Source organism: Palaemon carinicauda, chromosome 21 (genome assembly GCF_036898095.1).
Source record: "Palaemon carinicauda isolate YSFRI2023 chromosome 21, ASM3689809v2, whole genome shotgun sequence".
Classification (NCBI taxonomy): domain Eukaryota; kingdom Metazoa; phylum Arthropoda; class Malacostraca; order Decapoda; family Palaemonidae; genus Palaemon; species Palaemon carinicauda.
This window is the reverse complement of record NC_090745.1, coordinates 127352580-127372856: the sequence shown is the minus strand read 5'-3', so window position 1 is coordinate 127372856 and position 20277 is coordinate 127352580. Positions and strand designations below refer to the sequence as shown.

The window sequence follows — 20277 nt, the reverse complement described above, 5'->3', positions numbered from 1 at the left end:
TCTTTTCTCATTTTATTATTATTCCAACTTTTATTTTTTTTCTATATTTTCCAGTATAACAGCGACGGAACGGTGAACTCCGGGGTTCTGCTGGAACATTTCAAGGAAGCTTTTAGCAAGGACCCCGAATTACTGAAGAGTCTGACATCACGAATCGAACTTTGCGACAAAAACTTTCCGGTGAGTTTCTGGAGATTCTTTGTAGATGTTGAGTATCGAATGATTTCCCTTAATATATAGATGGATAGATAGATAGATAGATGGATAGATAGATAGATGGATAAATAGATAGATTTGGATCTTTATCACATATTTAGATAGATGGATAAATAGATAGGCTACATTTTTATCACATATCTCTAGCTCTAAAGGAGCGTCACACGAGCCGAAATTTGCGCCCCTCAAAAAAATCCTTGGCGTTTGTGATGTTTTTTTTTTATATATATATATTCAGTATCAAATGGCTTCTCCTAACAGATAGGTGGATAGATAGATCTTTATTCTCACGTCTTAAGGTTTAAAAGTTACACATAGGAACGTCAGGAGTAAGAGATAAATATGTGATCAGCGCCAAAGCCTTTTTCCACCCATATTAGGATCCTAGGGGACCAGGCAATGACTTGATGACTCTGAAAGGAGACCTATGAATCCTCCCACCCCCAACCTTTAACCTCACCCTTACTCCGTTGGCTTTCGGTTCGTTCCATAAGATTGTGTCCACATTACGAATGTTTTTGTAGAGAGATGTTGAGAGCAGTACATTTCAAGTACTGTACATCACATCAACTCTTATCATTTTTTTTTCTCTTTTTTTTTTCCTTTGGATACAAGATACTAAGAGCAGTTTGATATATTAGCTTTTAATTTTAATTCATGTATTCTCTTCCTACGGTTTACAGGCTCAAGTCTACCTGGATTGTGTGTTGGAAGGCTGCGCCACCAACTAATATTCCACCGACATACGAAGATCTTTATGTCTTGCGGCCACTTTTCCCTCTGTGGAAATGTGAAGATCTCCTTGAGGAGCTATTCATTCCGAATTAGTCTTTCTCGAGAACAATTTCTTGGAATAATGGATTCTGCAAATCACTGCTGGAAAATAGTATTTATCAAGAGTTGGTTAGATAGATTTCAGCACAAAAATTTTTCTGAGTTTTCCCTGTTAATCAAACTCGACATTTAGGTATGTTTGGTGTAACAATTCAAAAATATCCCATTAGCATTTATTTTCAAGAATTATGTGAAAAAGGTAAATTTGTTTTATTTTTCGCTGTCCCTTTATGTTAAAATCACAAGAGTATGGCGTAACAGATTGATAGATTAAAGTTTAGGATGGGATATCCTTAATTTACAAAAAGGGAAATTCTGGTAGAGATAGATAATATTTAAGAAGGGTTTCCAAAGGCATAACTTCTTCGATGCCTTCCGGTGTTCATATATATGATGCTATACATTTTTTATTAGGTAAGTATTACTCCCATTGGTGTTATCTCTTGTCGCCCACACTTTGATAGACTGAATAAATAGGTGTCATTAGTAAATTGCACTACGTAAATGGAGAATAGTTGCAGCCTAGGTAATTTGGTTAAACATACAAGTAGTATTTTACACGGTTGGCTCGAAACCCCAGGACAAAAATTGTGTTATTGGTGTCAAATAAAAGCTTAAAATATCTACTTTTAGAATTTTGCTATTGCCAATATGCCAAAGTCCCTGAAACATGTGTAATTTAGCTTTTTTTCTTTGTAATATAAGTAAAAAATAGAGCCATTGTAAATTATTTCGGGGACCATGGTATGAAGGGCAAAATTTTTAACGATTAGGCTACATAAAAGTATTTAGAATAACCTGGTATTTTATATTAAGAGAATTATTTTTAGATTCTTAAAGAAAGTGTACAAAAAAAAAGGCGTCTAATCTCGCATTTTCAGTTATTTTTCAAACTCGACTGACGGCAAGATATATATGTCAAGTACGTCAAGTACGAAGGTTTTATATAAAATTATTTACAATTTTTCGTTGTATATAGCAAGACTTTGCGTCAGCCCATTGTATGGGCTATTTGCTAGCTATGAGAGAAAAGATGGAATGGAAAGCTTCAACCTAAAAACTTGTAAAATAGTACAGGTAAAGAAATTGCAACAAAGGCCATCCACAATCAGATCAATATGAAATCTTTATTTAGACCACATTCAAGAACGGTTTTCTGAGCCTAAAGATATGTTATTTAGAGCTTTATCACATTATTGGTCAATTCCCAATTAACCAAAACTATGTTTAACAGAGCATGAGAACATGTCTTTGCATAGATTACACAAATTATGATTCATTTTGGTAAGCAACTTTGGGCCATGCATCCAGGGCTAACTGCTTAGTTATTATCAATCAGTAATTTGTGATAGCCAAGCGTGTTATGAAAAATATGTCAATGCCAATCACTGCCAAATGTCTGTGTAGTCAGAAAGATGCATGATGAGTTTCATATAGTTTCTTTTGTCGTTGTCAACATTTAAGGAATCGGTCATTACACTCTGAGTCCTCAAATGTAGTTTCTCGTAAATTATCTAAAGTTTTCCATACAAATGTATCTGAAATTAACATGTCAGCTCTTTTACATGAGCAGCAACCTGCTGTGCGGGATCATCTGCAAACACAGTCATTTCCATCAAAGTTTTAGGTGCTGGAGGCACTGGCATCCATACAATGACTTACTAATCACTTTTGGCTTTCCAGCCATGCATTCCATAATCAGGAATGAAAAGATTCTGCTCGTGTCGTTTTTTTTTTTTTTTTTTTTTTTTTTTTTTTTTTTTTTTTTTTCAAAATCAAGTCTTGATAATTTTAGGGCAATACATGTAAGCGTAAGGTTTCTTCCGCTGTGATGGTAATGTCTTCCAGTTAAATAGTACAGGCCTTGCTTCCATCACTGATTAGAGATCCTTCATGCCATATGAATGCTAAGCGAACTGTTGCACAAGTTGAAGATGTCATTAATGATAGCAGTCGATGCACCTATTCCATACCCTCTCAAAGCTCCTGGTTCCCAACGATAATCGACAATCCTGACTACTTACCCTTTCCACTCAAGAAACTAGCCATGTCATAGCATATTGGGATATGTAGTCCCGCCAATACTGTGCATACTTCTTGACCTCGGTGGTTTGCAAGTAGTTGGATATCAATTAATTTATCTTTAGCAGCAGTTCCATTTATAGCAAGCACGCGAGCAGATCTGGCCCTTGGCGATGCAGTTTTGTTTTAGAAAATAATGTATGGTGCACGTCTGTGTCTGGAATGCCATATTAGCAAGCTATCTTCAAATTATTTCTGAAGTCGTTTCTCAGGTTTTTTTTTTTCTCTTTGCTCTGTACTGTACTGCCGACTTACCTCTCTACTCTAGAAAGTCAATGAACCTTTGCTTGACAAAAGACCTTTTTATAACATCAAAACCTTCATTAACCTGAGATTAGACTTTATCAGCTATAAACTTGTATTCGCTGTCGTACCCAGAAGTAATACTTCTTTCGTTGCTTTAACTTTTCTGAATTACATTGAAACCCTTTAAAGGCTTAAGGTTTAATGACCGCTCATGAATAGCAATGACATTGCCCTAACAAGCAGGGCAATCATATGATCAGCAACCAACGCAGGGCTCCACCCAAGCTAGGACCTTGGGTCTATCTTCTGATGACTCAGAAGATAGGCCTATAGGCTCCCCAAAACCCCTAACTTTAACTCATAAGGATGGTAAGGTTGCAGACATTAAAGGAACTAATGAGTTTGTGCGGGACTCGAACCCCGTCTGGGCGATCACCAGGCAGAGACTTTACCATTAAGGCCACAGCAACCCTTCTCGTTGGTATAAATCTGATAACATGACATTTGATATTAAGATTTGTATCAATCATTTTTTTTTTATTTATTTATTTTTTTTTTTGAGTCCCAGCTTTGCATGTTTGACACTGTACCAGGAGTTCTAGGTTCATTTTATAATGTTTATATTTCACCTGGTATATCATGCACTACACACACACACACACACACACACACACACACACACACACACACACACACACACACACACACACACACACACACACATATATATATATATATATATATATATATATATATATATATATATATATATATATATATATATATATATATATATATATATATATACCACTACGAATAATGAAAGTAGTATGAGAGTCCTGATTGGTTTCAACTTATTCTATTAAGTTCATACAGACCTATTTCAAATTCATCCACCATATAGAAATTGCTAAAATGTGTAATTCTTGAACAACTAGTTAGTCACTTAGAAAAGATCGAAGAATTAACCATCCACCAGAGACAATTATATATTCTATGGAGACAGCTATGTGCTCTGTTGTAAATGATCTGCCGGATGAAGACAGTTTGGTATCTTGATAACATTCGATCTTGGTGCTGTTTTATCACAGCTGTGCATGAACTGCCACTTAATGAGTTACTGTCTAATGGAGATGAAGTTTTTGAGTATCTGAAAGATAAAAAAGATACTGTGTACGAATTGGAAACTCTTTCATCGCATGAATTGTTAGACAGAGGTGTTCCCACAAGGAAGTGTACTAGGCCTAATCTTATTTTACATCTATACTACTACAGGTCTATCAAATTTACTACGGAGGCGTGTAGTTCAAGCTATTTCCAGATGATACACAATTTTACTTTTCCCTAAATGACATTGAAGACTTTATAGAAACTTCTCATTGGTGTTAGGGAATAGATACTGTAATTAAAGAACTAAAACCAAATGAAAATAAAACAGGAAAGAAAAACTAACTGGTTGATATCAAAATAAATATTAATGACAACTTAGTCCTGATATCTAGTAGAGTTTATAGGCAGAACACTTTACTGTAATTCGTCTCTCAGTGATCAAATACATAATGTAGTATCGCTGGATATTACCTAAGAAATGTTGCTTTTGTAAAGAAGTATCTGGATGAATATTCTCTGAAGAAAACACATTCGAAATTTCCTACTTTTAGTTTAGGCAACTTATAAACCATTCAAATACATTATCTGCAATACTTTGCCGATTAATTTTCAATTGATATTTCTTGAACTAATGTGTGAAATAAAATGTCATATTGATTTCATAAATCCATTACTCCAATCTTCCAAGTGGACAAGTATCCAGAGCGTCTTTCAAAGATGATACTTTTATATTGAACAGGCTGACGTGTCTCTATTTTATAAAGGGAAAACATGTTTTGATTTTCTAGTTCTTAAAATATTCTATTTTAGTTGTCCATTATTTCTCATATAGTGTGTTTGTTTCCTCATTTCCTTCCCTCATTGGGCTATCTTTCCCTGTTTGAGCCCTTGGGTTTATATCATCGTGCTTTTGAACTATATTGTAGCATAGCTGATACCAACAACAACAACAACAACAATAATAATAATAATAATAAGGACAATACCAATAATAATAAAACTCCAAATCTTTGACTTCCAAACTAAAGTGGTGAGAAGAAGAAAATGTAAACAATACTCGATTTTCCCGTAACTCAAGGCGCCAATGGCAACATTTTCATGCTGAAACAAGTCAACAACTCTTGTTTGGTTGAAAATTGCCATTATTTTAAGAAGTTTCGAAATTTTTATTGGAGAAGCTGACGTCTGGTGCGCAATATATTGATCAACCATGAGTAATCCCGATGTCATTTCCTTGGACAACGATTCACAAGAGGACGAAAGTAATATTCCCGATGCCAAGACATGCCAGGTTGGTTAAGAAATACTGTAACCTGTTTTTCCAAGACGATTGTTGAATATTTATTATTTTTTTATATAATTTAGTATATAAATTGTAATGCTAATGAACTCCTGGTAGTTGTACTTTAATTTTTTCCCACGTTAGCCTAACCTATCAGGATGCCTCATGCTTACCATAGGTTATGCTCTTTGCTCTTTAGGCCACTATTATTATTATTATTATTATTATTATTATTATTATTATTACTTGCTAAGCTACAACCCTTGTTGGAAAAGTAGGATGCTATAAGCCCTGGGCTCCAACGGGGAAAATAGCCCAGTGAGGAAAGGAAACAAGGTAAAATAAACTATTTTAAGAAGTGTAACATTAAAATAAATATCTTATATAAACAATATAAACTTTAACAAAAAATGAGGAAGAGAAATAAGATAGAATAGTGTGCCCGATCATACCCTCAATCAAGAGAACTCGAACCCAAGACAGTGGAAGACCATGGTACAGATGGCACTACCCAAGACTAGAGAACAATGGTTTGGTTTTTGGAGTGTCCTCCTAGAAGAGCTTAAGGTTTGTTACGGCTAACTATTTGCCCTGGCAGTTATGTCACTGAATTTGGATATATGTATGATGACAGCTGACTAAGAATGCAGCATTAGGTAAGTAGGTAAGGACATGGAATGTAGGTTAGGGTGTTAAGTTTAGTTTAGTTGGTGTCTATATTTTATGCTCGCTTGAGGAACTGGCCGCTGATATATAAAGGCTCCCATTTTTCTAAGCGTGAGGCTTGCAGTAAAGTGGAAGTAGGGCCCTTGCTTTGCAATTTAAGTGTACTTTTCATGTTTTTAAACAAGTCGTAATTATGTGCACGACATCATGCACTGATTGTTTTGTAGAACGACATTAGAAAAGCTTTACTAATAAAAAATACGCTTTTATTGTTAAGATTACGGCAGTCCAAGAGCAGCTGTTAGACCCCCTGTTAGGAAAGTAGGGTTTCAACTATAGAATAATACAGTATTAGTTTGTACATTGAAACTCACATAATTGATTAGATCTTTGCAAATACGTTATTTTAAGTCCCATGTACTACTGGCGGAAACCTCTATTAATGAAGTTACAGATTTTAATAGAAAAATACCTGTCATGCTCGTTTTGTCATCTTAGCACAGGCTACAGGGCCTCCTTCTACCTGGTAGCTCAGAAAACCTCTAATTGGTGGTGCTTCTGCCGTAACTCGTAAGTTACTTGGTTGAACAGAATCAAGTAGTGCCCCAGGTTTTATATTGTAAATCTCTTTATTTCAACATTGGAATATACAATATAATCATAGCACTTATTTTATTTATCATATTAATAATAGATGGTTAGGGTAGAAACGTGTGTTTTATATATTTATTCTGATTATTGGAAATGGAACCAAAGTTCATGTTCGAACATATGCTGGAGCGCCAAGCTACAACTCACCCCTTTGTTAAGTTTGTATTCACCCCTTTAAGTTTGTATAATTAATATTTAACGCCAAAATGCTAGTCCACGGGGCTAACGCGCGTAGCGGAACATGTTACGCTTGCCAGAATTTAGGAGATAATGTTTAATCGTGAGTGAAGTAAGCATATGGCAGAGCCAGAACCAATAAATCATTACCTCAATTAATTAAAAAAGTATTTGTAGTACTATTAACAGTACTACGAATGACTCCATAGAAAATGCGATGGAAAAATTTCATTTTCTATGCGTCCAGAAGTCTTGACAAACAAAAGCTTGAGTGTTTTTACTGTTTCATTACTAGGTGCTACTTTAGCGCGAGGTCTACCGCCATATGTAGCCTACCCACGTGAAACGTGAGGTCTACCGCGTGATCTGTGCTCTCCCCGCTCATATTAAAGAATACCGTTAGGTTAGGTTAGGATTAAACAGCGGAAGCCTTCATCGTTAGTGCTCACGGGAGGTAGACCTCACGCTAAAGTGCTGACGGGAGGTAGATCTCACACTTAAGTGCGGTAGACGTCACGCTAAAGTAGCACCCATTACTATTACTGATTTGATTACGGCTACGTTTTTTATGACGATGACTAACGGAAACAACAAAATTTTAAAAAGCTAATTTGAATACTACAACTCCAAAATTAGACTAGTACACTATGTTTTAAGATATTTCGAACGTAATTGATGACGATACCTTTTGCAGAGTCATAGCTTTTCAGTCATGGTAGTCGACCCACCATAACTAAAAACTATTGATTTCTGCCTGGAATCATCAAGAACATTCAAAACACCACAAGATACATTAAAAACCAGTTTCATTTTCTACAAACCATTTATTGCTCCATTATATAATTTTACCTAAGTAGGAAAGGACAAGGCTTGTAGGTTAGGTTAGGTGGTGTTTTATGCACACATGAGGTACTGTTCATCGTTATACAAAGGCTCCTTTATTTTTATTGATATTAATGTGGAGAAACATGTAAAGAGGAGCTAATGAGTGGACAGTAAATTATCTTCATAGTTTTCTATTTAATGAAAAAATAGAAAAAGTGTTTATATTAGATTCATTCGAGAATACCCTGAAAGTTAAGGCAATACTGTATAATTCTGACAGGTTAATTTCACTTACCATGCAAAATCTCACGTGTGTGGATGTCTCGCCTAATGTAATTAAATATGGGCGTCTCAGCGACACTTGATCACATGTAACATAAAAGTGAACCTTATAGCAACAGGTACCAGGGCTTGTAGATACCGTATCATCTAACCTAACCTACCTTAAGAAGATGCAGCTAACCTAGTCGGTAAATTTTTACATTAGTACAATAACCTAATGAAGAAAAGAAAATAAAGAGGTTTTCCTGGTATACTTACAAGAAATGGGAATACAGGAAACTTGAATAATTCTCAAGATGATATTTGAAGGAAATTCATCTGTTCTTACACGAATACATACAGTACTGTTGGCTTTTGATGATAGGAGTATGATTTCAACTAGGCTGAAGCTTTGCTCAGAAAATTTTAACGAGACGTGTCGGTAGTGTAAGGTGGTAAGCGTGTGGAGGGAAGTCATGTCCACTAGTCAGCACAAGACTCCACTTTGACTTCAGCCAACGAGATGTAGTCACGAATTCTCTGTGTCCACTTCTTGGCTGTTTAACCATTTTCTTCTTTCTCTTTACGGAGTGAAAGTGTGTTTTTTTAATGAACAGACCATTCGTGGACATGTGTTTTTACCTTGGAGTCGTTGGACAGAAGTGGGGCACCTTCATGAGCAGGAGTCACTTTGATTCCCCTTCTTTGTCCACCTCTTGCAGGGGGTTATGGCTGATCGCTCTTCCCCTTGCAATGCGTGTAGAAATTGGCTGTCAATGCAGTTGGTGGAGTACGGCAAGAAGTTCAGGAATTTTACGGGTGCTCATTCTTCCTCCGGTTACCAAACTTCTCACCTTTCTCCATCTCTCTCGTCCAGTTGGGTGGTGTAAAAGGATGACGACTGTGATATTACTCTTGGACAAGCTACGAGAGAGGCAGTGGTAGTTTCTTCCCGAGGTAAGGCAAGTACTCCCTGTTTTTCTTGAAATTGCCGTCAATGCTAAGGAAATGGCCATAAGGAACATCTGGCCTTTCTTAGGCTTAGGTGCATCCCTTCGACACATGAATTGCTACAAGCTTTGGGTAGTACCAGTCTAGTATCTTCTTCACTTGCTGTACCGTAGAAGGAATACCCGGTGTAGACACCTCTTTGTCTGTCGTACCAGGAGCGCAGATCTAGTAGTCACTGATAGCAACCTTAGAGAGGAAGCAACCTCGCACTCCTTCCCCGAGTAGTCCAACCTGTTCAACCTTGCCTTCGGGTTTAGATTCGCCTATTACTGCACTCCCAACAGAGGCAAAAGGACAGATGCACTGTGAAGAGGTGGTATTCATAGCAAGAAAAAGGAGGGCCATTGCCTCATCAGGTGCATTAGGAAACTATGACCTCGCTAGCGCTCTCCATAGCGCATGCAACCATCTCTCGAACCTTCACCTCTTGCACACACACCCTGGACAGAGTGCTCTAACTGTTACACACAAATTCATCGTGCTCACATATTCCCGCACATTGAGCATACTCACCTGCTCTTGCATACCATTCTCTCGCCCTTATTGCTCCGAGTACTCATCTCTTCTGGTAACACTTTTCCCTGAACATGATCTAGTAACTCGTACACCCATTTTCATGTTCTCAACTTGCTCATTGGTTCTTGCACTCTCCAGTTAATGTGCTTCCATCACACTTGTCTGTTTCCGAGCAATCATTGCGCTCTCCTCTGCTCTCCCTACCACCACACTCATACACATGTGCTTATTTGTGTCCACTCACAAAAAAAGTTTGCCAGACCAAACACTCCAAATTAAGGTAGTACATAGCCTCTGTACCATGGCCTTCCGCTGTCTTGGATTAGAGTTCTCTCAATTGAGGGTACACATGGGCACGCTGTTCTATTTTATTTCTCTTAATTTTGTTTTTTGGAAGTTTTTATAGTTTATATATGAAAGATCTAATTTAATGTTGTTACTGTTCTTAAAATATTTTTGAAAAACTACTACTTCTTGTGTAGGTTATTTCCTTGTTTCCTTTCCTGCTAAAGCCCTCTGTCTTACAGCATCCTGCTTTTCCAACTAGGGATATAGCTTAGCTTGTGGTAATAATAACAATAATACATGCAGCTTATGAAGAGATCGATAATGAACGCAATCACTTGGCTATTCGCTCGCATTCATTGCTCTCAGCTGTATATACATGCTCACCTGCATACCCACGCACTCCTTTATATGTGCGTTTATTGTCCTCGTCTGTATATGCAAGCCCATTGAGCTCAAATGAATATGAGCACTTATCACGTTTACCTGGATGTCCATGCTCCTACAATTGGTGTGCATTCTACTATGAGAGCCCTATCATTGTGCTCAAAGGTAGTACTCACCTGTTAGCATGCACTTCTGAATGTTTGCATACCTTCAATGAAGAAGATATCCTTGGCCAGTTGCACACGCTGTCCTGAGCGCCGTTGCTCGACAGTTGTGATACACTCCTCAGCGCATGGACGCTCTGTCATGGAGGAAACTACATCCTTATTGGGATATTACGTCTTGATATACATTGCAAATTTGAAAGTGATCAGTATGTATTTCTGTCCATCATCCCTCTCGCAATGAGAATGGGTTTGGGGGAAAACTCGGTATGGTAGCTTACCTGCATCAAAGTCTGATCCACCGGCATAACAGCTCAACCACCATTTTCCTCCTTGCCTTGTCCTTGATGAATCATGTGGGCAAACTCCTTGGCATTTCATTTGTCACTTGTAATGTCCTACCAAATTTTGAAAGAAGGTCTCCATCACTATCATTCTGGAGTTTGTAGCGAAGACCCATGACTCTAGGTTTGAGTCCTTCTTCTCCTCCCTAAAAGATGCGACCAGCGATCCAGATGATTTGCTTCTCTGTTCTGTGAGGGCACTAAACTGCTACCTGAAGATGGCTGCAGCATCAGAATCTATTTCTTATCTCCAGCAGGTTAGAAAATAATCTGCAAGAATGCTATTTACTTTACTTCTGGATTTGAGAAACCATCAAGCTAGCGTATCTGTCGTCAGATGAGGATACAGGGGGACCCTCCCAAGCTCACACTCACAAAGTCACAGGGATTGTATTAACTCTAGCCGTTAGGAAGAACAGGTTTAGGATTGGGGGAAATCTTTACAATATACAGATAACGCACCTTGCATTTTACCTCAGTGGTGGTGTGGAATAAGAGTTAAAATAATTCTGGATACAATTTTGAAAATACGCTAATTTATACAGAAACAGAGAGAAAAAGAAAGATAGGGACAGAGGTTTAGGAGGTGGAGCAGGTTTGGCAAAAAAAAGCAAGACGGTGATTTGTGGAGGTGTGGCAACACTGGCGGAATCCATTGAAAACCAGGTGGCCTCCCTTACCGTGAATTTTTCGCTCCATTGAAAAGAAGCATCTCGTTTCTGATAACGTTCACGATGTAAGTCTAGGATAAGAGGTAAGAATGGTTGGCTGTTATTAGCTGGAACTGAAGTTCGATGCATGTAACCTTCCGTACTAAGCAACTTTGAGTACATTTTAGTGCAGAAGTATCCCCCCCATCCTGCTTACAAGGGGCGAGTATGGATAAGAGATGTATGCAAACCCACTTACGTTAATTGAACATACGTTTCAACCACCATATCCTAAGATGGATATCGGTTATACCACTAGCATTCTGTAAAGATTTATATTAAGGTAGCTCATCACCTGGGACATCCTTTTCCCAGGTTAATAGGAGGTTGGGAAGAGTCACCACACTGACACCTTTTACATGTCTAAGTGCTTACCCATCCAGGGTTATAAACCAACCAGTTTTGGGTAAGGGAACATTCTTCCTCCTAAGGATAAGTCTCCTATTAAAGTATGCAGGTTTGTATTTGTGTGTGAACAAGTCATAAATTTTTTTAAGTGTTTTGTATTTTCAAGTTACACTTCATACAAATCAACGTCCTTACCTTCTGCGACTTTTCTGGTTAAGTTATTATTCTTCACTGTTACAGAAAGTTACCTTTTTAAATATCAAAACCCAACTGATTCTTTTAGCCACACTTGAATTCCAAAAATGTCAGGATGCCTGAAAACTTTAAATCATTCATTCATTAAATTCCAAATTATAAAAAGTTTGTGCCAATTTTCAAGGTAATTCAAAACAATTACAGGCCATTTGTATCTGAGACTGAGTCATCCTAATAAGTGAAGTCAAGTTCATAAGAAATGACTTTCACTTATTGTCTTGTATTTGGTCAATATCCAATAACTACCTTAAACACCTTGTACATCAGTCTTCAAATTCTTTTTCTTTTTCTTGTTAGGATCGTGTGGAGAGATTTGCTGCTATCACTGGAACTGATGAAGCATTAGCACAATTTTTTCTTCAGGACAGGAATTGGAATCTTGAAGTAAGTTTTTACTTCGTTTGAACTGTTTTGTCACCCGAAAGAAAATATAACAATGCCATATTTGATTGTATTGTATGAGCATACCTTACATTACTGTATTTGGTTTTTAAAGATAGTTTGATGTAGCAAGTTATAATTTAGTCTTATCAAAGGGCATTCTTCTGATCTTATATGCTTTTAACTTTTCAATATTAATCTTACCCGATGATCATGTAGCTGTCAACTCTGTTGCCCGACAGAAATCTAAGGTCGGGATACGCCAGCGATCGCTATACAGGTGGGGGTGTACACAACAGCGCCATCTGTCGAGCAGGTACTCAGGTACTTCTTGTCAACAAGAACTCAATTTTTCCTCTGTCGTGCCACCGGCAAGACCTACTTGGATACGCTGTTGATTCTGGAGTTGTTTTTCACGATTTTGGTGATGTATTCGCTCTAGATTTTAGCCTTCGCTATTCAGGAATCTTTATCATTAGCTTAGCAAGCTTTTTGATTAAATTTGGATTAATTGTTAACGAACTTTGCTAGATTTTGGAATTCCCCCCTTGACTATTTCTACAATTCAAGATGTCTGACCAGTCTCAAGTCCCTAAGTACAGGCAGTGTAGCGTTAGGGCTTGTTCTAGGCGTCTTCCGAAGGCCTCCATAGATCCTCACACCGTTTGTTCCAATTGTAGGGGTAAATCCTGTCAATTGGAAGATCGATGTGAGGAATGCGCTGGGCTTTCGGAATTCGATTTTAACGAATTCCTTAAAAATGCACGTAGGCTAGAGAAGGATAGGATCAGGAGGAGTTCTTCTCGCTCTTTTGATTTTTCCCCTCCCCATGCCCCTCAACCTATTCCTTCCCCTGTAGTGGTGACTCCCGACCCTGCTACTAGTGCTCAGCCCTCCATGGCGGACATGATGCGTGCCATTCAGGCTCTTGGTGACAGAGTGGAGTCATTAGCTAATGACCGTAATCAGCTTTTGGCAGATGTCAAAGAGCTGAAAGCGCAAAGTGCAGTGGGAAGTGTTGTGAGTGCAAGTGAAGTGAAAAGTGTCAGTGTCAGTGTTGCGCATGAGGGTACATCTGTTCGTGCCAGTCGTCCTCCCAGTCCGGGACCTCTTGCAAGCTCCCAAGCCCAGGCGAGAAGCAATGTCGAAGGACCAAAGGGTTCGGCAGGCCTTGATCAGCGTACGGATGTACCCTCAGTGGTTGCGGACGTATCTGTCAGAGATCGTCCCATCCACAAACAGACGAATGAGCCCTATCATTCCTCGTCTGTGGAAGAAGTTTCGAGGAAGAAACGTTGGACCAAGGTCTCACGACCGCTCAAGCGTAAGGTCCCTTCCGAGCGAGTCCAACGGCCCAGGTGTAGCCACTGGGTCAGTTCGGACTCGCCGCAGTCTTCCGAAGACTGCACACCTCCCAAGAGAGGTAGAGTGATTCCGCAGCAGGCAACTACTCTGTCTGTTGCCGCACCAACCACGGTAGATCCTAAGTGGTCCATGCTGCAGACTATGCAGTCTCAGCTTGCTTCCTTTATGCAGGATTATCGTGCTGAGAAGGTTGACACGGCACCAGTTAACCTACAACCTGCCACGGTTGTGCGCTCAGCAGATACTGCGGCTGCCTGCTCCCACACTCCACCTGTGAGAGCTCCACCACCGATGCGCAGTCCACCCTGCCAGACGCATGTTCATGCTGCACCCTCCGTTGACATGCGTGAGCTACCGCATCAGCAGTGGGAAGGTGCTGTCGAGCTGCCGTGTTTTGACACAATGCGGCATGCTCCGCAACCCATGCGGCATGCTCCGCATCCCATACGGCATGCTCCGCAACCCACGGCAGTCCCTCCCACGTACCAGCACTCTGCTTTTGTTGTTGCCAGCTCGCAGACTGACCAGCAGCGGCATGATGTTGGATCCGCAGCAGCTACGCATGCACCCGTGCTGCCGGATTCAGCCGTTCAGCTTTCTGCTCCACCTTTGCCACTTCCTACTCAGCTTTCGGATGATGGAGTATCTGATGACGAAGCTGCACATTTGGACGATCCGCACTCCGACTTAGAAGGACCCAAGTCTACGCCTCCCTCCTTAGACTTTCGGAAAGTCCTTGCCTTGTTCAGGGACTTGTATCCGGAACAGTTTGTGTCTGCAACCCCTCGCTCTCCTCCCTCCGAGTTTGCTCTGGGCATGCAGTCAGCAGCTCCTGCCTTCACCAAACTTGTCCTCGCACACTCATCCAAGAGAGCTTTGAGGGTTATGGGAGAGTGGTTGCAGTCCAAGAAGCAACTGGGAAAGACTGCTTTCATCTTTCCGCCTACCAAGCTTGCTTCCAAATCTAGCGTCTGGTATGCCACGGGAGAGGAACCCGGCTTGGGGGTTCCTGCCTCTGCCCAGGGCGACTTCTCAAGTCTGGTTGACTCTCCCCGCAGGCTGGCTATGAGACGATCTAAGATTTGCTGGTCCTTTTCTGACATGGATCATCTGTTGAAGGGAGTCTTTCGTGCTTTTGAGATCTTCAACTTCCTCGATTGGTGTTTGGGAGCGTTAAGCAGAAAGACTTCCCCTTCGGATAAGGACTCTGCCATGCTTATCATGTCTAGCATGGACAAAGCCATTCGGGATGGGTCTGGTGAGCTTGCGGCTTCGTACGTGTCGGGAGTGCCTAAGAAGAGAGAACATCTTTGCTCCTTCTTGTCGTCTGGGATCACTCCTTGCCAGAAGTCGGAGTTGTTGTTTGCTCCTCTCTCCAAGTGTCTCTTTCCGGAGGAGCTGATCAAGGGGATGGCTGCCTCGTTGATCCAGAAGGATACCCATGACCTGGTGGCGTCCTCCGCACGTAAGGCTAAAGCTTTACCTTCCGTGCCTAGACCTTTCCGTTCTACCGCAGTGGACACACCAGCGTCTAGGTTCATCCCGCCCTTTCGTGGCAGAACCTCCAGCAGAGGAGGTACCCGTGCCGACAGTCACCGTGGCAAATCGAAGAAGGGTTCCAAGTCCTCAAAAGGCAGAATCTGACTGCCTACCTCTCCAGACAGCAGTGGGAGCCAGGCTCAAGAACTTCTGGCAAGCTTGGGAGAGCAGAGGTGCAGACGCTCAGTCTGTGAAGTTGCTAAGGGAGGGGTACAGAATTCCGTTCTGCCGCAGTCCCCCTCTAGCAACGTCTCCCATCAACCTCTCTCCCAACTACAAGAAGGGCAAGAGGCTAGCGTTGCAACAAGAGGTGTCGCTCTTGCTACAAAAGGGAGCGGTAGTCATAGTCCGGGACCATCAATCCCCGGGCTTCTACAACCGTCTCTTCCTGGTAGCGAAGAAGACAGGAGGTTGGAGACCGGTGCTGGACGTCAGTGCTCTCAATGCTTTTGTCACCAAGCAGACGTTCACGATGGAGACGACGAAGTCGGTCCTAGCAGCGGTCAGGAAGGAAGACTGGATGGTCTCGTTAGACCTGAAAGACGCGTACTTTCATGTCCCCGTCCATCCAGACTCCCAACCTTTCCTAAGGTTCGTCTTTGGAAAGGTCGTGTACCAGTTCCAAGCCCTGTGCTTTGGCCTAAGCACGGCACCTCTTGTGTTTACCAAACTGATGAGGAATATTGCCAAATTCCTTCACTTGGCAGACATCAGAGCCTCCCTCTATTTGGACGACTGGCTTTTAAGAGCTCCGTCAAGTCGTCGCTGTCTGGAGAATCTCAGATGGACTATGGATCTGACCAAGGAATTGGGCCTCCTGGTCAATATAGAGAAGTCCCAACTCGTCCCATCCCAGACCATTGTCTATCTAGGTATGGAGATTCAGAGTCGAGCTTTTCGGGCTTTTCCGTCGGCCCCAAGGATCAGTCAAGCCCTAGAATGCATCCAGACATTGCTGAGAAGGAACCAATGTTCAGTCAGGCAGTGGATGAGTCTAACAGGGACACTTTCATCGCTGGCCCAGTTCATCGAGTTAGGGAGACTCCACCTCCGCCCCCTTCAGTATCATCTAGCTGCTCACTGGAGAAAGGACATGACGCTAGAGGCGGTCTCAGTGCCTATTTCCGAAGAGATGAGGTCTACACTGACGTGGTGGAAGAACAGCATTCTTCTCAAGGAAGGTCTACCATTGGCTGTTCAGACCCCCGACCACCGTCTCTTCTCGGACGCATCGGACACGGGCTGGGGTGCGACACTGGACGGACAGGAATGCTCGGGCACGTGGAATCAGGAGCAAAGGACACTTCACATCAACTGCAAGGAGCTTTTGGCAGTTCATCTGGCCTTGATAAACTTCAAGTCCCTCCATCTAAGCAAGGTGGTGGAGGTGAACTCCGACAACACCACAGCCTTGGCGTACATCTCCAAGCAAGGAGGGACTCATTCGAGGAAGTTGTTCGAGATCGCAAGGGACCTCCTCATTTGGTCAAAAGATCGAAAGATTTCGCTGGTAACGAGGTTCATTCAGGGCGACATGAATGTCATGGCAGATCGCCTCAGCCGGAAGGGTCAGGTCATCCCCACAGAGTGGACCCTTCACAAGAATGTTTGCAGCAGACTATGGGCCCTGTGGGGTCAGTCCACCATAGATCTATTCGCTACCTCGATGACCAAGAGGCTCCCGATGTATTGTTCTCCGATTCCAGACCCAGCAGCAGTTCACGTGGATGCCTTTCTTCTGGATTGGTCCCATCTAGACCTGTATGCGTTCCCTCCGTTCAAGATTGTCAACAGGGTACTTCAGAAGTTCGCCTCTCACGAAGGGACACGGTTGACGTTGGTTGCTCCCCTCTGGCCCGCGAGAGAATGGTTCACTGAGGTACTGCAATGGCTAGTGGACGTTCCCAGGACTCTTCCTCTAAGAGTGGACCTTCTGCGTCAGCCGCACGTAAAGAAGGTACACCCAAGCCTCCACGCTCTTCGTCTGACTGCCTTCAGACTATCGAAAGACTCTCAAGAGCTAGAGGCTTTTCGAAGGAGGCAGCCAGAGCGATTGCCAGAGCAAGGAGGACATCCACTCTCAGAGTCTATCAGTCAAAATGGGAAGTCTTCCGAAGCTGGTGCAAGGCGAATGCAGTTTCCTCAACCAGTACCTCTGTAACGCAGATAGCTGACTTCCTGTTACATCTAAGGAATGTAAGATCCCTATCAGATCCTACGATCAAGGGTTACAGAAGCATGTTGGCAGCGGTCTTCCGCCACAGAGGCTTAGATCTTTCCACCAACAAAGATCTACAGGACCTCCTTAGGTCTTTTGAGACCTCAAAGGAGCGTCGGTTGACCACACCAGGCTGGAACCTAGACGTGGTTTTAAGGTTCCTGATGTCAGCTAGATTCGAACCGCTTCAATCAGCCTCTTTTAAGGATCTCACATTAAAGACTCTTTTCCTCGTTTGCTTAGCAACAGCTAAAAGAGTCAGTGAGATCCACGCCTTCAGCAGGAACATAGGTTTTACATCTGAAACGGCTACATGTTCCTTGCAGCTCGGTTTTTTGGCTAAAAACGAGTTTCCTTCTCGTCCTTGGCCCAAGTCGTTCGAGATCCCAAGCCTGTCCAACTTGGTGGGGAACGAACTAGAGAGAGTACTTTGCCCAGTAAGAGCTCTTAAGTACTATTTAAGACGTACAAAGCCATTACGAGGACAATCAGAAGCTTTATGGTGTTCTATCAAGAAACCTGCTTTACCGATGTCTAAGAACGCAGTTTCTTACTACATCAGGCTTTTGATTAGAGAGGCCCATTCTCATCTGAAGGAAGAAGACCTTGCTTTGCTGAAGGTAAGGACACATGAAGTTAGGGCTGTCGCTACTTCAGTGGCCTTCAAACAGAACCGTTCTCTGCAGAGTGTTATGGATGCAACCTATTGGAGAAGCAAGTCAGTGTTCGCATCATTTTACCTCAAAGATGTCCAGTCTCTTTACGAGAACTGCTACACCCTGGGACCATTCGTAGCAGCGAGTGCAGTAGTAGGTGAGGGCTCAACCACTACATTCCCATAATCCCATAACCTTTTTTAATCTTTCTCTTGAAATGCTTTTTATTGTTGTTTTTTGGGTTGTACGGAAGGCTAAGAAGCCTTCCGCATCCTGGTTGATTTGGCGGGTGGTCAAATTCTTTCTTGAGAAGCGCCTAGATTAGAGGTTGTGATGAGGTCCTTTAGTATGGGTTGCAGCCCTTCATACTTCAGCACCTATGAGTCGCTCAGCATCTTAAGAGGATCGCTAGGCTCAGTAAGGAAGACGTACTTAAAGAGGCAGAGTAATGGTTCAAGTCGACTTCCTTACCAGGTACTTATTTATTTTATGTTTGTTATTTTGAATAACTGCTAAAATGAAATACGGGATACTTAGCTTCTAATGTTAACATGTATGCTGGTCTCCACCCACCCCCCTGGGTGTGAATCAGCTACATGATCATCGGGTAAGATTAATATTGAAAAATGTTATTTTCCTTAGTAAAATAAATTTTTGAATATACTTACCCGATGATCATGAATTTAAGGACCCTCCCTTCCTCCCCATAGAGAACCAGTGGACCGAGGAGAAAATTGAGTTCTTGTTGACAAGAAGTACCTGAGTACCTGCTCGACAGATGGCGCTGTTGTGTACACCCCCACCTGTATAGCGATCGCTGGCGTATCCCGACCTTAGATTTCTGTCGGGCAACAGAGTTGACAGCTACATGATCATCGGGTAAGTATATTCAAAAATTTATTTTACTAAGGAAAATAACATGTTTAACCCCTCAGCACCATTGGACGTGTACTTCCAATAATTTCATCCAGTTTTTTTCTTTTGTCATTTATAATTATGAAAAATTTACAAAATATATAGTTATATATTAATGGAAAGTAAATTGACTAAGCTATCTGGTAAGTTGTAAATTCTAGCTGATAGTTTTCATGCTAAGTTAAGTAAGATGTCCCAATAAAGGAGCTTGGAGCTTGAGTGCTAAGTTTTTTGTTCAGTTAGTAAGATTAAAAGGGTTAAAAGAACTTCAAGGAAAGTTATTATATCAAGTATTTTAGGAAAAGCATAAATTTGATATCAAACTCAAACTTTGATACAAGTACAATACTTCAAATCCAGTAGATTTGTAAGGTCAATAGCTGGTTGTTGGGATAAAGTGTTAATGTTGACTTTATTTCTATTTGACAGTTAGAACTATAATTTTGTTTAGTTAAGTTAAATGGCCTCAATGCTCAAGTTTTAAATATAAAACTTACCCGCTGGTTATATAAGAATGGCTAAAGTCTCTAGACGCCCGGCAGAAAATTCAAAATCTCGCGGCTATCGCAGATATGCCAGGTGTACACTAGCGCCTTCGCTGTACTACAGGTAGAACTATACCAAACCCTTCAGATCTTCTCCTGCCGCCATTGCTGGCTGTACTATTGGAAACTCTCTCGTTAACTTACTCTGTTTTGGACGTTATTTGGTGATGTACTGTTTTTTGAGTTTGGGCTTTCGCTTGATTTCTTTTTCATTTACATCTTGAAATCTTTTTGTTTGGGGTTATCTTAAATAATTTAACATTTGTTTTATGTTTTCGGTCTCTCTCT

The 20277-nt window shown here is 41.3% G+C and overlaps 2 protein-coding genes across 3 annotated transcripts in view; both read left to right on the top strand.

The window, feature by feature from the left end:
* LOC137614786 (uncharacterized) overlaps window positions 1-1663 on the top strand; it is a 10710-nt gene extending 9047 nt beyond the window's left edge. Inside the window, exons 4-5 of the mRNA XM_068344454.1 lie at window positions 55-180; window positions 900-1663. Of these exons, the coding sequence (XP_068200555.1) occupies window positions 55-180; window positions 900-947 (174 nt within the window). The 3' untranslated portion in view covers window positions 948-1663. The remainder of the gene's footprint in view (window positions 1-54; window positions 181-899) is intronic.
* A 3865-nt stretch (window positions 1664-5528) lies between these two features.
* LOC137615485 (tyrosyl-DNA phosphodiesterase 2-like) overlaps window positions 5529-20277 on the top strand; it is a 79428-nt gene continuing 64679 nt past the window's right edge. Inside the window, exons 1-2 of one of the 2 annotated variants that reach the window (XM_068345409.1) lie at window positions 5529-5779; window positions 12668-12754. In XM_068345409.1, the coding sequence (XP_068201510.1) occupies window positions 5699-5779; window positions 12668-12754 (168 nt within the window). In that variant the 5' untranslated portion in view covers window positions 5529-5698. The remainder of the gene's footprint in view (window positions 5780-12667; window positions 12755-20277) is intronic. The other variant, XM_068345408.1, reaches the window with a different exon arrangement.